The following is a 14,388-nucleotide window of genomic DNA, read 5'->3' as shown; positions in this document are numbered from 1 at the left end:
CCTTTCGACTGGGCGGCTGGACCTGGCTATCGGGCCCCCACCCAATACAATAGCTGTGACCTCCCCTGCCCCCCCCCCCCCCATTCTGAACCCCAGTGCACTGCTGGCCCCCCCAATGCCTGCCCCCAACCAAACCTTGGACCACCTACCACCAAGGGCGCTACCTGCGGGCAACACCTCGCCATAGGCGTTGTACTCACCATGTGCTGGAGGAGGAGAGGAGACCAGGCCATCAGTGGGGAAGGAGAGGTCCAGATGGGGTGGGGAAGGAAATGGAGGCCCGATAGCCAGGCCCAGCCGCCTGGTCTCCAGTCGTCCTGGACCCCCTTGCCACTGGACCAAGATCTCGCTCAGCTAAGCCCGTGTGGTAGCCGGCGTGCAACGATCACCCCACGTTAACAGAAATCACGCACAGCTATCTTCCATTCCTCTAACATGAAGTTTGGGACCTGGACCGTCAGGACCCTCATGGACAAGCCCAACAGCGATAGACCGGAATGTCGCACTGCCATAGTTACCCGGGAACTTAGATGCTTTGATATCGACATCGCAGCCCTAAGTGAGACCTGGCGGGCAGGGGAAGGCCAGCTCAAGGAGCAAGGTGGCGGTTATACCACCTTCTGGAAGGGGAAACCAGAGGCAGCACACCGCCTCCACGGAGTCGGCTTCGCCATCAAAAATGAGTTGGTCGACCGCCTCAAAGACTCCCCCTGCGGGGCTAATGAACGCCTTATGACGCTTCGAATCACCCTATCCCGGAACCAGTGCGCCACAGTCATAAGTGCTTACGCCCCAACACTCGATGCAACAAATGAGGCCAAAGAGGGTTTTTACTCCAATCTCAAAAAAATTCACTAACCTGCGTCCCCGTGGGGCGACAAACTGATCCTCTTCGGCGACTTCAACGCCAGGGTCGGCAAGGACACAGACCTCTGGGGAGGCGTGATTGGCAGAGAGGGGGAAGGGGAAGCCAACTCCAGCGGTACCCTACTCCTGACAAAATGTCTAGAGCATGAGCTTGTCATCACCAACACCTTGTTCCGCCAGAGGGACAAGTACAAGGCATCGCTCCAAACACTGGCACCTGCTCGACTATGTCATCGTCCGAGCCAGGGATCGCAAGGATGTGTGCATCTCCCGCGCCATGACAGGAGCTGACGACTGCTGGACGGACCACCACCTAATCCGATCCATCATCGACATCAACATAAGCCCCAAAGCGAAGGGGACAGCAGAAGCAGTGTTGCAAAAAAGTCAATGCCGGGGCACTTAAGGACCCAGCTAAGAAAGCCCTTTACAGTCAGTGCCTCACAGATAACCTGGCGTGCCTTGATGACCCCGAGATGCAGAATGTCCACAGCACTTGGTCTGCCCTCCAGGCCTCCATAATCAGTGTCTGCAAGGAGACGCTCGGTCACTCAACCAGGAAACACCAGGGCTGGTTTGATGAGAATGATCAAGAGATTCAAGAACTGCAAGCGCAGGGCATTTCTGAGCCTTAAACAACAAGCCAACGCAGGAGCAGCAAAGCAGCATTACAGATGGCTAAAGGCTTAAGATCCAAGAAAAAACCCGGGACCAAAAGAACAGGTGGTGGATGGAGAAAGCACAGGAGATACAGCAGCTGGCCGACAACCATGATGTGCGAGGATTCTTCACCGCAGTCAAGGCCACATACGGACCAAACATCCAAGGCCCCGCCCCACTCCTGGCCAAGAATGGGGAAACACTCATTAAGGACACCGAGGCAATCGGGGTCCACTGGAAAGAACACTTAGAAGATCTCCTCAATCGAGACTCTGCCTTTGCCTTTGACTCGAGTGTTCTCGACTGCATTCCGCAGCATGCTACCCGCCACCACCTCAGTGAGGCTCCAACACTGCACGAGGTAGAAAAGGCCATAAGACAGCTAAAAAACAACAAGGCTACGGGAGCAGATGGAATCCCCGCTGAGGCACTGAAGAATGGCGGATAGGCACGACTAGCTCGAATACACGACCTCATCTCACTCATCTGGAGAGAGGAGAGCATGCCGGGAGATCTTAGAGATGCAGTGATCGTGACCATCTTTTAAAAAGGGGACAAGTCCGACTGCAGCAACTACAGAGGAATCTCCTGCTATCAACAACCTCGTCGCTAGAGTCCTCCTCAACCGACTTCACCCCGTGGCCGAGGAGCTCCTCCCGGAGTCGCAGTGTGGATTTCGCCCCCTCCGGGGCACAACTGACAAGATTTTTGCAGCGCGACAGCTGCAGGAAAAATGTAGGGAACAGTGCCAGCCCTTATACATGGCCGCCTTCGACCTTACAAAGGCCTTTGACACTGTCAACCGCGAGAGTCTATGGAGCGTACTCCTCCGTTTCGGATGCCCCCAAACGTTCGTCACCATCCTCCGCCTGCTCCACGACGACCTGCAAGCCGTGATCCTTACCAGCGGATCCATCACCGACCCAATTCACGTCCGGATCGGGGTCAAACAGGGCTGCTTCATTGCCCCAACCCGCTTCTCAATCTTCCTCACTGCCATGTTCCACCTCAGTTGATAAGCTACCTGCTGGAGTGGAACTAAACTACAGAACCAGTGGGAAGCTGTTCAACCTTCGCTGTCTCCAGGCCAGATCCAAGACCACGCCAACCTCTGTCGTCGAGCTATAGCACGCGGACGACGCCTGCGTCTGAGCACACAGAGGCTGAACTCCAGGACATAGTCGACGTATTTACTGAGGCGGATGAAAGCATGGGCCTTACGCTAAACATTAGTAAGACACAGGTTCTCCACCAGCCCATCCTCGCCACACAGCACTGCCCCCCAGACATCAAGATCCATGGCGCGGCCCTGGACAACGTGGACCATTTCCCATATCTCGCGAGCCTCCTCTCAACAAGAGCAGGCATTGACGACGAGATCCAACACCGCCTCCAGTGCGCTAGTGCAGCCTTCGGCCGCCTGACGAAAAGAGTGTTTGAAGACCAGTCCCTCAAAACTGTCACCAAGCTCATGGTCTACAGGCCTGCAGTAATACCTGCCCTCCTGTATGGCTCAGAGACATGGACCATGTACAGCAGACACCTGAAGTCGCTGGAGAAAGACCACCAGCGATGTCTCCGCAAGATCCTGCATATCCCTTGGGAGGACAGACGCACAAACATTAGCGTCCTCATCCAGGCCAACATTCCCAGCATTAAAGCACCGACCACACTTGATCAGCTCCGCTGGGTCGGCCACATCGTTCGCATGCCAGACACGAGATTCCCAAATCAAATGCTCTACTCTGAACTCGTCCACGGCAAACAAGCCAAAGGTGGGCAGAGGAAACATTAGAAGGACATCCTCAAAGCCTCCCTGATAAAGTGCGACATCCCCACTGACACCTGGGAGTCCCTGGCCATAGACCGCCCTAAGTGGAGGAAGTGCATTGGGGAAGGTGCTGAGCTCCTTGAGTATCGTCGCCAAGAGCATGCAGAAATCAAGCGCAGGCAGCGGAAGGAGCGTGTGATAAACCAGGCTCCCTGCCCACCTTTTCCTTCAACGACTACCTGTCCCATCTGTGACAGAGACTGTGGTTCTCGTATTGGACTGTACAGTCACCTAAGAACTCATGCTAAGAGTGGAAGCAAGTCTTCCTTGATTCCGAGGGACTGCCTATGATGCAGTAATGAGGAGATGCTGTATTTCAGGTGAGGCTTTAAACCGAGGCCCCGTCTTCCCTCTCAGGCAGGTGTAAATAAAATCTCGTGGCATTATTCGAAGAAGAGCAGGGAAGTTCTCTAGTATTTATCCCTTAAGCAACATCTTAAAAAAAAAAAAACCAGATTATCTGGTCATTTATCTCATAGATGTTTGTGGGAGCTTGCTGTGGGCAAATTGGCTGCCGCGTTTCCTACATTACAGCAGTGACCACTTCAAAAGTACTTCATTAGCTGTAAAGTGCTTTGGGACATCCTGAGGTCTTGAAAGATGCTATATAAATGCAAAGTCTTTCTTTTCAATGATATCCTGCTTGTAGACTAGCTTTCTCAGCCCTGCTGCCAAGCCCTCCTCCCTTGAGTGGCTGTGCTTGTTCTGTAGTGTGGACAGCTACAGACTTGAAACATATTAAACATCTAGGCGTAGACCTCCTTCTAAACCACTCCAGTTTTGCACTTTGTTTCTTGTTGTGGCTGCTTTTAATCCAGACTGTGTAATGTGGTTGAACACCTGTAGAATGGTTTCATCGATGTTAAGCCTAGATAAAGACGTACCAACTCCAAAGGTATAGAAAATCAGTCTTAAATGAAACTTTTCACTTATGTGAAAGGTGCTTTTGGATTTAGGATGAGCTTATTTCAGGGAGCGACTTTATTTTGGCGAATGGGACTGTTTGCTTTCCTGACAACTATTCTATACTAGGTAGATTTGCTGAATTCCAAATATAGCACCTTCCGAACCCCTGAACTCCACCACCTTGAAGGACAATAGCAGGAGGTGCATGGGAACACCATCACCTCCCGGTTGTCGCACACTATCCCGACTTGGAGCTATATCACTGCCGTTCCTTCATCATCGCTAGGTCAGAATCCTGGCACTCCTTACCTAACAGTGCTGTGGGAGTACCTTCACCACATGGGCTGCAGTGGTTCAAGAAGGCGACCAACAACAACTTGTATTTATATAGCGCCTTTAACGTAGTACAACGTCCCAAAGCGCTTCACAGGAGTGATATTAGACAAAATTTGACACCAAGCCCCATAAGGAGATATGTGGGCAATTGAGAGGTAGGTTTTAAGGAGTGTCTTAAAGGAGGAAAGAGAGATGGAGAGGCGGATCACCTTCTCCAGGGCATCAAGAGATGGGTAAAATATGCTGGCCTTGGCTGCGATGCCCACATCCTGAGAATGAATATTTTTTTTAAAAGAGAGGAAATCTCTTACGGATACTGACTTATATTTCATGGTAACGGCCACTCCGCTGCTGACCTTCCCTGCACTGTCCTTGCTGCCGCTCCCTGGGTTCAAAGATTTCTGGAGTGGAGGGGGTGATTGTGATCAGATGGCAAAATCCTCCTTCAACCACAGCTGCAGAGAGAGCCCTTATTTAACAAAATATTTGTTGTTTCAGATTCTGGAGGCTGTGACCATGCAGCACATCTTCATGAACAATTACCAGCTGTGCAGCGAGATAAACGAGCGTGTGGTACAGCACTTTGTCCACTGCATCGAGACACACGGCCGCAACGTCCAGTATCTCAAGTTCCTGCAAACCATTGTCAAAGCGGAAGGGAAGTTTATCAAGAAGTGTCAGGACATTGTGATGGCGGAGGTGAGTTGTGCCAATCAGATATTATGAGCTTGATTTTTGAACACTCTGAAAGCTGCAGGCTTTGCTAAAGATTACAGAGCCCCTGGGCTAATCTAGTATGAACGTTACAACAGACATTCCTCCGCACCAAGCCTCAGCAAGTTAAGGCGGAAGCTGTCCGGTCCTGACTTCCCCGTTTTGAATTGTAGCCTCATTACACAGCAACATTGGCATCCAAAGAGAAGTCAATGTCTGGCTGTCCAATCCCTGGTAGGAAGGGGTAGAGTAACAAGTGTCACAGGTTGAGCGTCCGAAATTCGGAGTTCCGAAATTTGGAATGTTCTGAAATCCGGACATCGTGCTGATCCGCAGAGGGGTCGTCCGGAATCCGGAATAATGCTCCGAAATCCGGACATTTTTTTAATCGGCAATAGCGGTATTTTTCCGCCAAAATACCGCTAATCACTCTGCTGTGAGTTGGGCCGAGGGAGGGGGGAAAACACCAATAAAAAAAATTGCAAAAAATAAAAATTCACAAAACCCTTACTTTCTAAATCGCTGAAAAAGAATTTAAAAAATAAAAACTTTAACTTACCTTTTTTGCAGGTTTTCAACGCAGGATTTTCCCGGTGCCCCGGAGCCTCCACCCCTCCGCACTGCACCCTCCACTCTGCCGCCCCGGAATCCCCTCCCCCGACCCCGCCTCCACCCCGGACCCCCCTCCGCTCCGGACCCTCCGCCGCCCGCTGCAGCACTCTTGCCTCTCTCCAGGCGTTTCGGGAATCAGGACGTCAGAAAGACGTTCCGAAATCTGGAAATACCCGAAATCCAAAACTTCATCAGTCCTGAGGTATCTGGATTTCGGACGCTCTACCCGTACTATTTTTGTTGTGCAGTGGGGAGAAGAAATATGAGAAGACTAGAGGGCCAGTAACCAGAGGAGACAAATTTAAAATAATTGGCAAAAAAAATGGGGGGGTGGGGGGTGCGGCGATGAGAATTATTTTTACACAGCGAGTTGTTATGATCTGGAATGCACGGCCTGAAAGGGTGGTGGAAGCAGATTCAATAGTAACTTTCAAAAGGGAGTTTGATAAATACTCGAAGTGAAAAGATTGGTAAGGCTATAGGGAAGGAGCAGGGGAGTGGGGCTAATTGGATAGCTCTTTCACAGAGCCTGCATGATGGGCCGAATGGCCTCCTTCTGTGCTCCATCATTGTACTTGCTAGGTTTATAGGCTCAAAATTGGCCAGGAGTTGCTCCATTTTTTTTGGAGCAACTTGATTTTTCTGGAGTATCTTAAAAATCCCCATTTTGCAAGTTAAATTTGCGCCAGTGTAAGTGAGTTAGTTAGGATTTTTTTAGTTTAGTTTTTTTCAAAAGGGGGCGTTACCAGCCACCTATGGCCGCTTTCGCCATTTAGGCCACTTTGGACAGCCAAACTAACTTAGGCCAGTGTATGTGACCACTTGTGGCCGCACAGAAAACCCTTGCGGAGAGTTAAGAAATCAGCACAGGTAGGTATATCCGAGGCCAGCAGAACTTCATGACTTGATTAAAGAATGTGAATAGGATCAAACAGCTATACAGGACGTCGTATGACAAACTTCGCAAAGTTAATTTACTATACAACAGAAGCATTCATGGAAGCTTAAACTACAAAAATAAAAGAAATAAAGAGACAAAACATATTTACTTAATTTTTTCAAAATATCCAAATAAAAAAGTAGAAGGTACCTCCTGCTTGTAATTCTTATGTTCTCCCAGCCGCCTAAGCTCACCCACCATTTGCCCGTCCCTTACAAACAATCTTACCTCCCGGGGTCAGGGTTCAGACCCGCCAGGATCAGAACAGCACCTGGGGTCAGAGATCGGAAACGTCTGGGGATCAGATCTTCCATAGAGGTCGGGGATCGGACCGCCCACGGGATCGGAAACCCCTACCCCCATTGGGTCAGTGATCGAACCCACCTTGCGGTTCAGAATTCCCCCCCCACCCATGGGGATCAAAATTGCCCCCCTGCCGCCAACCATCCCCGGCTTGGGCCCCGCACCAACCTGCTTGTTGTGGCCTTCTAGCCCGGGAAGGCAGCGGACCGGCCTGGGATAGGGGCGGGATGCATCGGGTCCCACGCTGCAGCACGCACACAGAGGCTGGGGGCAGGAACTACTGCACATGTGCACACACTCCAATGCGCATGTGCAGAGCTGCTGGCACTGTTTGTGGCGCAGGGCCCTAGCTCCGCACCCCCCCCCCCCCACCCCACCCCCAATCGACTGGCCACGCTGCGCCAAGCCCATGGAGAGGCAACACAGCGGCCAGAATCGGGGGACATTTTATCGGCGCCCTTTTCAGCCTACAAAGTCGGCACAGCTCTGGTGAGTGCGCCAAAAAAAGGGGTGGGCCAATTTTGAGCCCATTAAATGGTGAGTGCAGTGTAGCACGTTGTCATGAAGCAAACACTAGGTTTTGGCCCAGATTTGCACCCGGCCAATATGTGACCTCACTTGCCCCCTCGGACGTCTGGGCCCTGCCCCCTTGGAGGAGGATACTCTCCCTGGGAAAGTTGTTGCATACCCTTGACCGCCTGATTCAGAACAGCATTTGGCAGTGGCTTGTGTTTCCTGTCCGCTTGTCTCAGCTGCTACGATGTATGGCACCGGGAAGGAAGAAAGTACACTTGCAAAGAGGAGGCAGATCAAAAATGGTTGATGATGATTGTCCTTAGTTTTAAAACATTTTATATTTGGGATGACTGCTCATTGAGATGAAGAAATAGTTGGTAAATGGAATGGTTTCTCCACTGGGTGTCAGCATTGGGCACTACCCGGCCATACAACACTCACCAAGTGCAGTGTAAAGCTAAGTGTGCTCTGTCTTAATTCCAACTTTTAAGAGCAACTCAGACCAACTGAGGGCAGATGCCTCTAGGGATTGAGTAGAGATGACACAAGCTCATTTTCTGCCAGGTCTTTGCAGCCAGTGGAGAGTGACTGTTCAGTTCATCAGGCTGGGTGAATCCAAGAGGTCAAGGTTTGCGAACTCACTGTGCTACCTAGTTAGTCAGTGTTCATTATTTTCTAATATAAGCCTAGTCACTCGCATGGTTACCAAAATTATTGATTATTTTTTTTGAACATTCACTCTTGCAGCTGGTGAATGCTGGTGAAGATGTTTTAATTTTCTACAATGACCGAGCCTCGTTCCAGACCTTGGTACAGATGATGCGCTCTGAACGGGACCGGATGGATGAGAACAGTCCTCTCATGTACCACATCCACCTGGTAGAACTGCTGGCAGTCTGCACTGAGGGCAAAAACGTCTACACAGAGATTAAATGTAACTCTCTCTTGCCCCTGGATGATATTGTCAGAGTATCGACCCATGAAGACTGCATACCTGAAGTGAGTGGACTGTCTGGGTCTAGCCTTTGTGTGGTGTGGATTAATTACAAAGAAAATGTCCCTCTTTTGAGATGTTTGAAATTATCCATCTAAATCTATCGTATCCAATCTAATCGCATCAAATCTTATCTCAGCTCTCGCTTCTATCGATCAAAATTGGTGCAGTTTATTAGAGTTGCTCTGTTATTTTTGAGGTCCACACCACATGAGCTAATGGGAATTGCGTGGTACCAACATTGATCGTGAGTAATCCGAGTTCCTCTTTCCCTTATTCTATGCAATTGCAAAATCACCTTTAAGCTGGAGATATGGACAGCGCCATCAGAAAAGAGCCATAAGTCCATGCCATTTGAGCAAATCCGACCATATTTGGAAAGTCACATTCTAAATTCTGATTGGCTGGCTGGCTGCATGATGGGGATTAGAAGGCCTCAGATTGGGTTGAAAATGTGGAAACAGCTAACTGAATAGGGCGGGGGAAATGGTAACTTTCTAAAAGGATTTTAATTCCTTTCTGACAGAAGGAAAGCAAATTCTTGCTGCAGATGTGAATTTTGTTCTAATTTTAGTGTAGTTGATAAAAATACAAGTTGAGTCAACAAGTATTTTTCCTCAGTTATAGTTGAGTAAGACAGTGGTCCATTCCCTGAGAAGATATGGGATTCATAATCACAATATCACAAGAGATGGCGATGATTCGGGGGGGAAGCACATTGAGAATAACTTTCAGAATAGTTCGTGTGGGGCATGCCACAGACTCGGCTCCAGATTTGAAGCTCGGTGTGAGGATGCGGCCCTTTCCTATGAAGGCTATAACTTCGCTCAGAGTAGAATGTCCATATTAATTTATTGATGGATAATGTTTTAAAGATTCATCGAACCTTAGAACTTTACGGCACAGAAGGAGACCATTTGACCCATCGTGTATGTGCCAGTTATGTTTTTTTTTTAACCAAATTATTTCTGATGCAGATTTCATGCTGGGCCATCCAGTCTGTTCATAAATGAGCAAAAAGTAAAAGGTCTACTTGAGTCTCCGTCCTTTAACCTAACTGCTCATTGATAAACTGGAGTGGAACTGTCCACAGTTGCCATACTTTATACTGGAACAATGTCGTCACCACCCTCTTGTTTCAGTGACAAATACTTGAACTTCCAGTAAAGGTGTTCATGTTTTACTTTTGAATCCATTAAGTCCTTCTCCTTTTAAGGGCCTTCTCCAAATACCACACCTGTTATCCGGCGAAGGCAGTGGGTGCACGACCTGCCCTCGGACTTCTGCCGATTGTACTGCGTTAGCAGCCGCAGGATTTGTTTTTTTCTTGGTGTCAGGACATGCTGTTTATCCATTTGCCATCTTGCCCCATTGTCTTGATGACTTGGCTAGAAATTTGAGCTCAATAAGCATTCATTTCCCCCCCCCCCCCCCCCCCCCACCCAGGGATCACTTGGTTTTGCCCCTGAGATTACAGACTATCAACATTTTGTTTTGTTTTTGCAGGTGAAAATTGCCTACATTAACTTTCTCAATCACTGCTACGTGGACACTGAGGTGGAAATGAAGGAGATTTATACCAGCAACCACATGTGGAAGCTTTTTGAAAACTTTCTTGTTGACATATGTAGGGCAAGTATTGGATTTAGCATTATTATGCTTCCCTATAAGGACTCCGTGTGATTTACATGCTTCATCTTCTGTTAATCCTGGGCAGGAGGCAGAGAGGCGGCTGTGTACTACGCATCAGCGGGTGCCTCTTGGGAGTGAGCTTGCCCTTTAGCTCCTTGAGCTGAGGCGTGATAACCCAGCTACTGACTCTCTCACGTCCAGATTCGTGGGCCCGCACATAGGGAAGAGTTGCGAGTTTGAACGAAGCACATGCCTTTAGTCGTCCTACACCCATGGCACATGCAATCTTCCAGCTACAGTCAGACGGAAGTGAATCCATTTGTAGATGTGACTGAAGGAAGAATTACAATTCTTAAATTGGTGATGTGAAGTGGGCCCTGCTGCACAATGCTTGTGCACGGTAAGAATTTGCAGGTCGGATGAAGTGGAGGTAGCATGTTGTGCTACATTAGAGCATACTTATCAAATGTAAGGAACTGGTGGGCCGTCCTACCCGGGCTGACCAGATGACTTCTTTTAAGAAGGTTGCTTACTGGCAGCAAGCTCCTCTGCATATTGGCATGCCTTTCCACCACCTGACAGCAATCTGCACTGCTTTCCTGCGTGGGCAATGGCATGTGGTGACTAGGCGGGGCAGGGTGGTGTGGAAACCATTATCTTCTGCCACACTCGCTCTAATAATACTTCCACTGAAGTCTTTTAAAATGTTGGCCTGTTTGATACTGCGCCATCTCTCCTCTCTTTTGAGGGGAGGGGGGGGCGGTGGAAATAAACATATCAATACGCATACCGTCGTCCTTTTAAGATGGACGACCTTCCTGCAGCAGCGCTGTGCATCCGACCTGAGAATCCGAGAACTCCCAACGGCCGTCATGGTGGGAGCTCGAAGAAAATATTGCAGTTGGGTTGATTCCGGAAGAATTAGTGGAATCGGTAGGTGGGGAATCGATACAGTTAATGGCCAGTGTGCTTGGATCAGAATATCTGCTCCAATGCCAACCATGACTAATTGAAGTGATGTCCGTTTGTTGTCTATTGCCTCAATCCCCATCCTTTTTTTTTGCTTGCTTTGAAAAACCTGAATTGACAGTTAATTGTGCCCGAGTGCTTTGAATTTCTGGCTGCCCGAGAGTGCCCAGGTCAAGTGATGTGTGCCCGTTGTTGATCTGGATGTTTTGCCCAACATGGTGTGGGCCGGTGTTTTATGTTACATACGAGTCTCCTCCCACCCTAATTCTTGTAACCCGATCAGTGTATCCTTCTATTCCCTTTTCATTTATTTGTTTAGCTTTCCCTTAAATGCATCTATGCTTTTTGTCTCAACTACTCCACGTGGTATCAAGTTCCACATTCCAACATGTAAATGCATCAGAGAGGAGGAAGAGATCCAACTCCTGAACTTATTTTACTCCTTCACTGTACTGTCAATGGGCCAAAGAGATGGAAATAAGTTTAATATTTTGTGGCCCTGAAACTCCATGGTGGGGGGGGGAGAGGCTTCTCCTGTTTTCAACCATTTCCAACCCCTCCCTCGGGGTTCCAACACTCTCCCACTGGAGTTGCAGCCACAGACTGGGAGAATCTCAGAGCCATTTCCTGCCCAAGCATTTGTCTAAAGGGCCAATCCTTTTTTTTAAAAATTATTATTGGCCCAGAATTTGCGGTCGGGATGACCAGCGTTCGGCATCATTCCGTCGTTGAAACTGACCGCAACCTCGGGATTTGGGGCGGGCCATGCGGAAATCCTGGAGTTGCGGTCTGTCCTTGACAGCTGTGACAGGCTGTGCTGTGGACCCTCCATTCCGCCCCCTCCACCCCCCCCCCCCCCCCCACCACAGCTATCTGTGTGATCAGCCAAATCAGGGAAACTAACGAAAACTTCAGCTTTTCCTCAGTAAGTACATTGTTAAATTCCCCACTAAAAGTTAAACCCAAAGGGATTACGTGTAACTGGGGTTTTGACAGCGATATTTCTGCTAAACAAATGTTAAGGGCCAGGAAAGCTAACTTTAATTTTGCGCAGTGTGAAATTTGTCTGTTTTAATAAAAATAAAACATTTTAAGAATCTCTTCAACAATTTTTTTTTTCAATTTGTTAAAAGTCTGTCCATCTTTATTTCAAGTTTGCTTTTTCCCCATGTGAGAACCCCAATCTTTGATTTGATGTCTCTAACATTTTTAAAAAGTTGGAATCTTAAGAGCTTACTCACTTCCTGGTTTGCTGACTGAGAATTCTGCGTTTTGATTGGCTGCTTGGACAGCCTGCTGACATCACAGCAGTTCACTCAAGGGAATTTTCATTAAGTTCCGTTGATTTGAATTGAAGGTTGGAAAACCCAAAGTTCTCGACCCGGGGATCGCGAGTTCTTTGTGCAGAGCATACTTCGGCACCAGCAGTGAACACCTTCGTTGGTGACCACAGATTCTGAGGCATGATTTATTCTAGGAATGTGGGCATTGTTGGCAATGCCAGCATTTATTTCCCATCACTGATACAACTGAGTGGCTTGCTTGGCATTTTCAGAGGACAGTCAAACATGTTGGTGTGGTTCTGGAGCCACACTGGGTAAGGATGGCAGGTTTATTTCCCTAATGGCAAAATGGCAGGCAGTGACCAGTGGGGTACCGCAAGGTTCAGTGCTGGGACTCCAGCTATTTACAATATACATTAATGATTTAGACGAAGGAATTGAGTGTAATATCTCCAAGTTTGCAGATGACACTAAGCTGAGTGGCGGTGAGAGCTGTGAGGAGGATGCTAAGAGGCTGCAGGGTGACTTGGACAGGTTAGGTGAGTGGGCAAATGCATGGCAGATGCAGTATAATGTAGATAAATGTGAGGTTATTCACAGTATTATCTGAATGGTGACAGATTAGGAAAAGGGGAGGTGCACCGAGACCTGGGTATCATGGTACATCAGTCATTGAAAGTTGGCATGCAGGTACAGCAGGTGGTGAAGAAGGCAAATGGCATGTTGGCCTTCATAGCGAGAGGATTTGAGTATATGTGCAGGGAGGTCTTACTGCAGTTGTACAGGGCCTTGGTGAGGCAACACCTTGAACATTGTGTGCAGTTTTGGTCTCCTAATCTGAGGAAGGGCATTGTTGCTATTGAGGGAGTGCAGCGAAGGTTCAGCAGACTGATTCCTGGGATGGCAGGACTGACATATGAAGAAAGACTGGATCGACTCGGCTTATATTCACTGGAATTTAGAAGAATGAGAGGGGACCTCATAGAAACACAATATTGGACAGGTTAGATGCAGGAAGAATGTTTCTGATGTTGGGGAAGTCCAGAACCAGGAGTCACAGTCTAAGGATAAGGGGTAAGGCATTTAGGACTGAGATGAGGAGAAACTTCTTCACTCAGAGAATTGTGAACCTGTGGAATTCTCTACTACAGAAAGTTGTTGAGGCCAGTTCATTAGATATATTCAAAAGGGAGTTTGATGTGGCCCTTACGGCTAAAAAGGAATCAAGGGGTATGGAGAGAAAGCAGGAATGGGGTACTGAAGTTGCATGATCAGCCATGATCATATTGAATGGTGGTGCAGGTTCGAAGACCCGAATGGCCTATTCCTGCACCTACTTTCTATGTTTCTATGCAGAGGATGTTGGTGAACCAGTTGGGTTTTTACGACAATCCGACAACTTCGTGGTCACTTTTACTGGTAACAGTTTTTAATTTCAAGATTTCTACTAATTGAATTCAATTCTCAAATTGCCATTGAGACTTGGACTCATTTACATCTGGATTATTATCCCAGGCCTCTGAATTACTGGTTCAGGAACATCATCACTACACTACTGTACCCATATTAGCCTGCATTTTGGGTTAAATAAAAACTTAACCTTAAGGGTTTTTTTTTACTTTATTTTATATTATTCTTAATTGAGGACTAACATTGGAGGATGTGTTGGGGTTTAAACTTGAAAATCAGTGATTCCAATGACCATTGTATTCAGCAGCAAACCTAATGGTTCATTTGATTCCTTTGGGTGACGTAAATGTGCTCTTTTCATCCTTGGGGTTGGATTTTTGTCTTTTTAGGATTTTGAGGCGTTAATGACGGCGGG

General features: G+C 48.1%; 1 protein-coding gene across 1 annotated transcript in view; it reads left to right on the top strand.

Annotated features, from left to right (window-relative positions):
• The window catches only part of itpr1b (inositol 1,4,5-trisphosphate receptor, type 1b), a 593,020-nt gene that overhangs the window by 277,931 nt on the left and 300,701 nt on the right, over positions 1 to 14,388 (top strand). The window contains exons 30-32 of the mRNA XM_070894815.1: positions 5,099 to 5,299; positions 8,433 to 8,684; positions 10,186 to 10,311. Of these exons, the coding sequence (XP_070750916.1) occupies positions 5,099 to 5,299; positions 8,433 to 8,684; positions 10,186 to 10,311 (579 nt within the window). The remainder of the gene's footprint in view (positions 1 to 5,098; positions 5,300 to 8,432; positions 8,685 to 10,185; positions 10,312 to 14,388) is intronic.

This window comes from Pristiophorus japonicus, chromosome 12 (genome assembly GCF_044704955.1).
Source record: "Pristiophorus japonicus isolate sPriJap1 chromosome 12, sPriJap1.hap1, whole genome shotgun sequence".
In the NCBI taxonomy this organism is placed as follows: Eukaryota; Metazoa; Chordata; class Chondrichthyes; family Pristiophoridae; genus Pristiophorus; species Pristiophorus japonicus.
The sequence above is the reverse complement of the archived record's forward strand: the minus strand, read 5'-3'. Positions and strand labels throughout refer to the sequence as shown.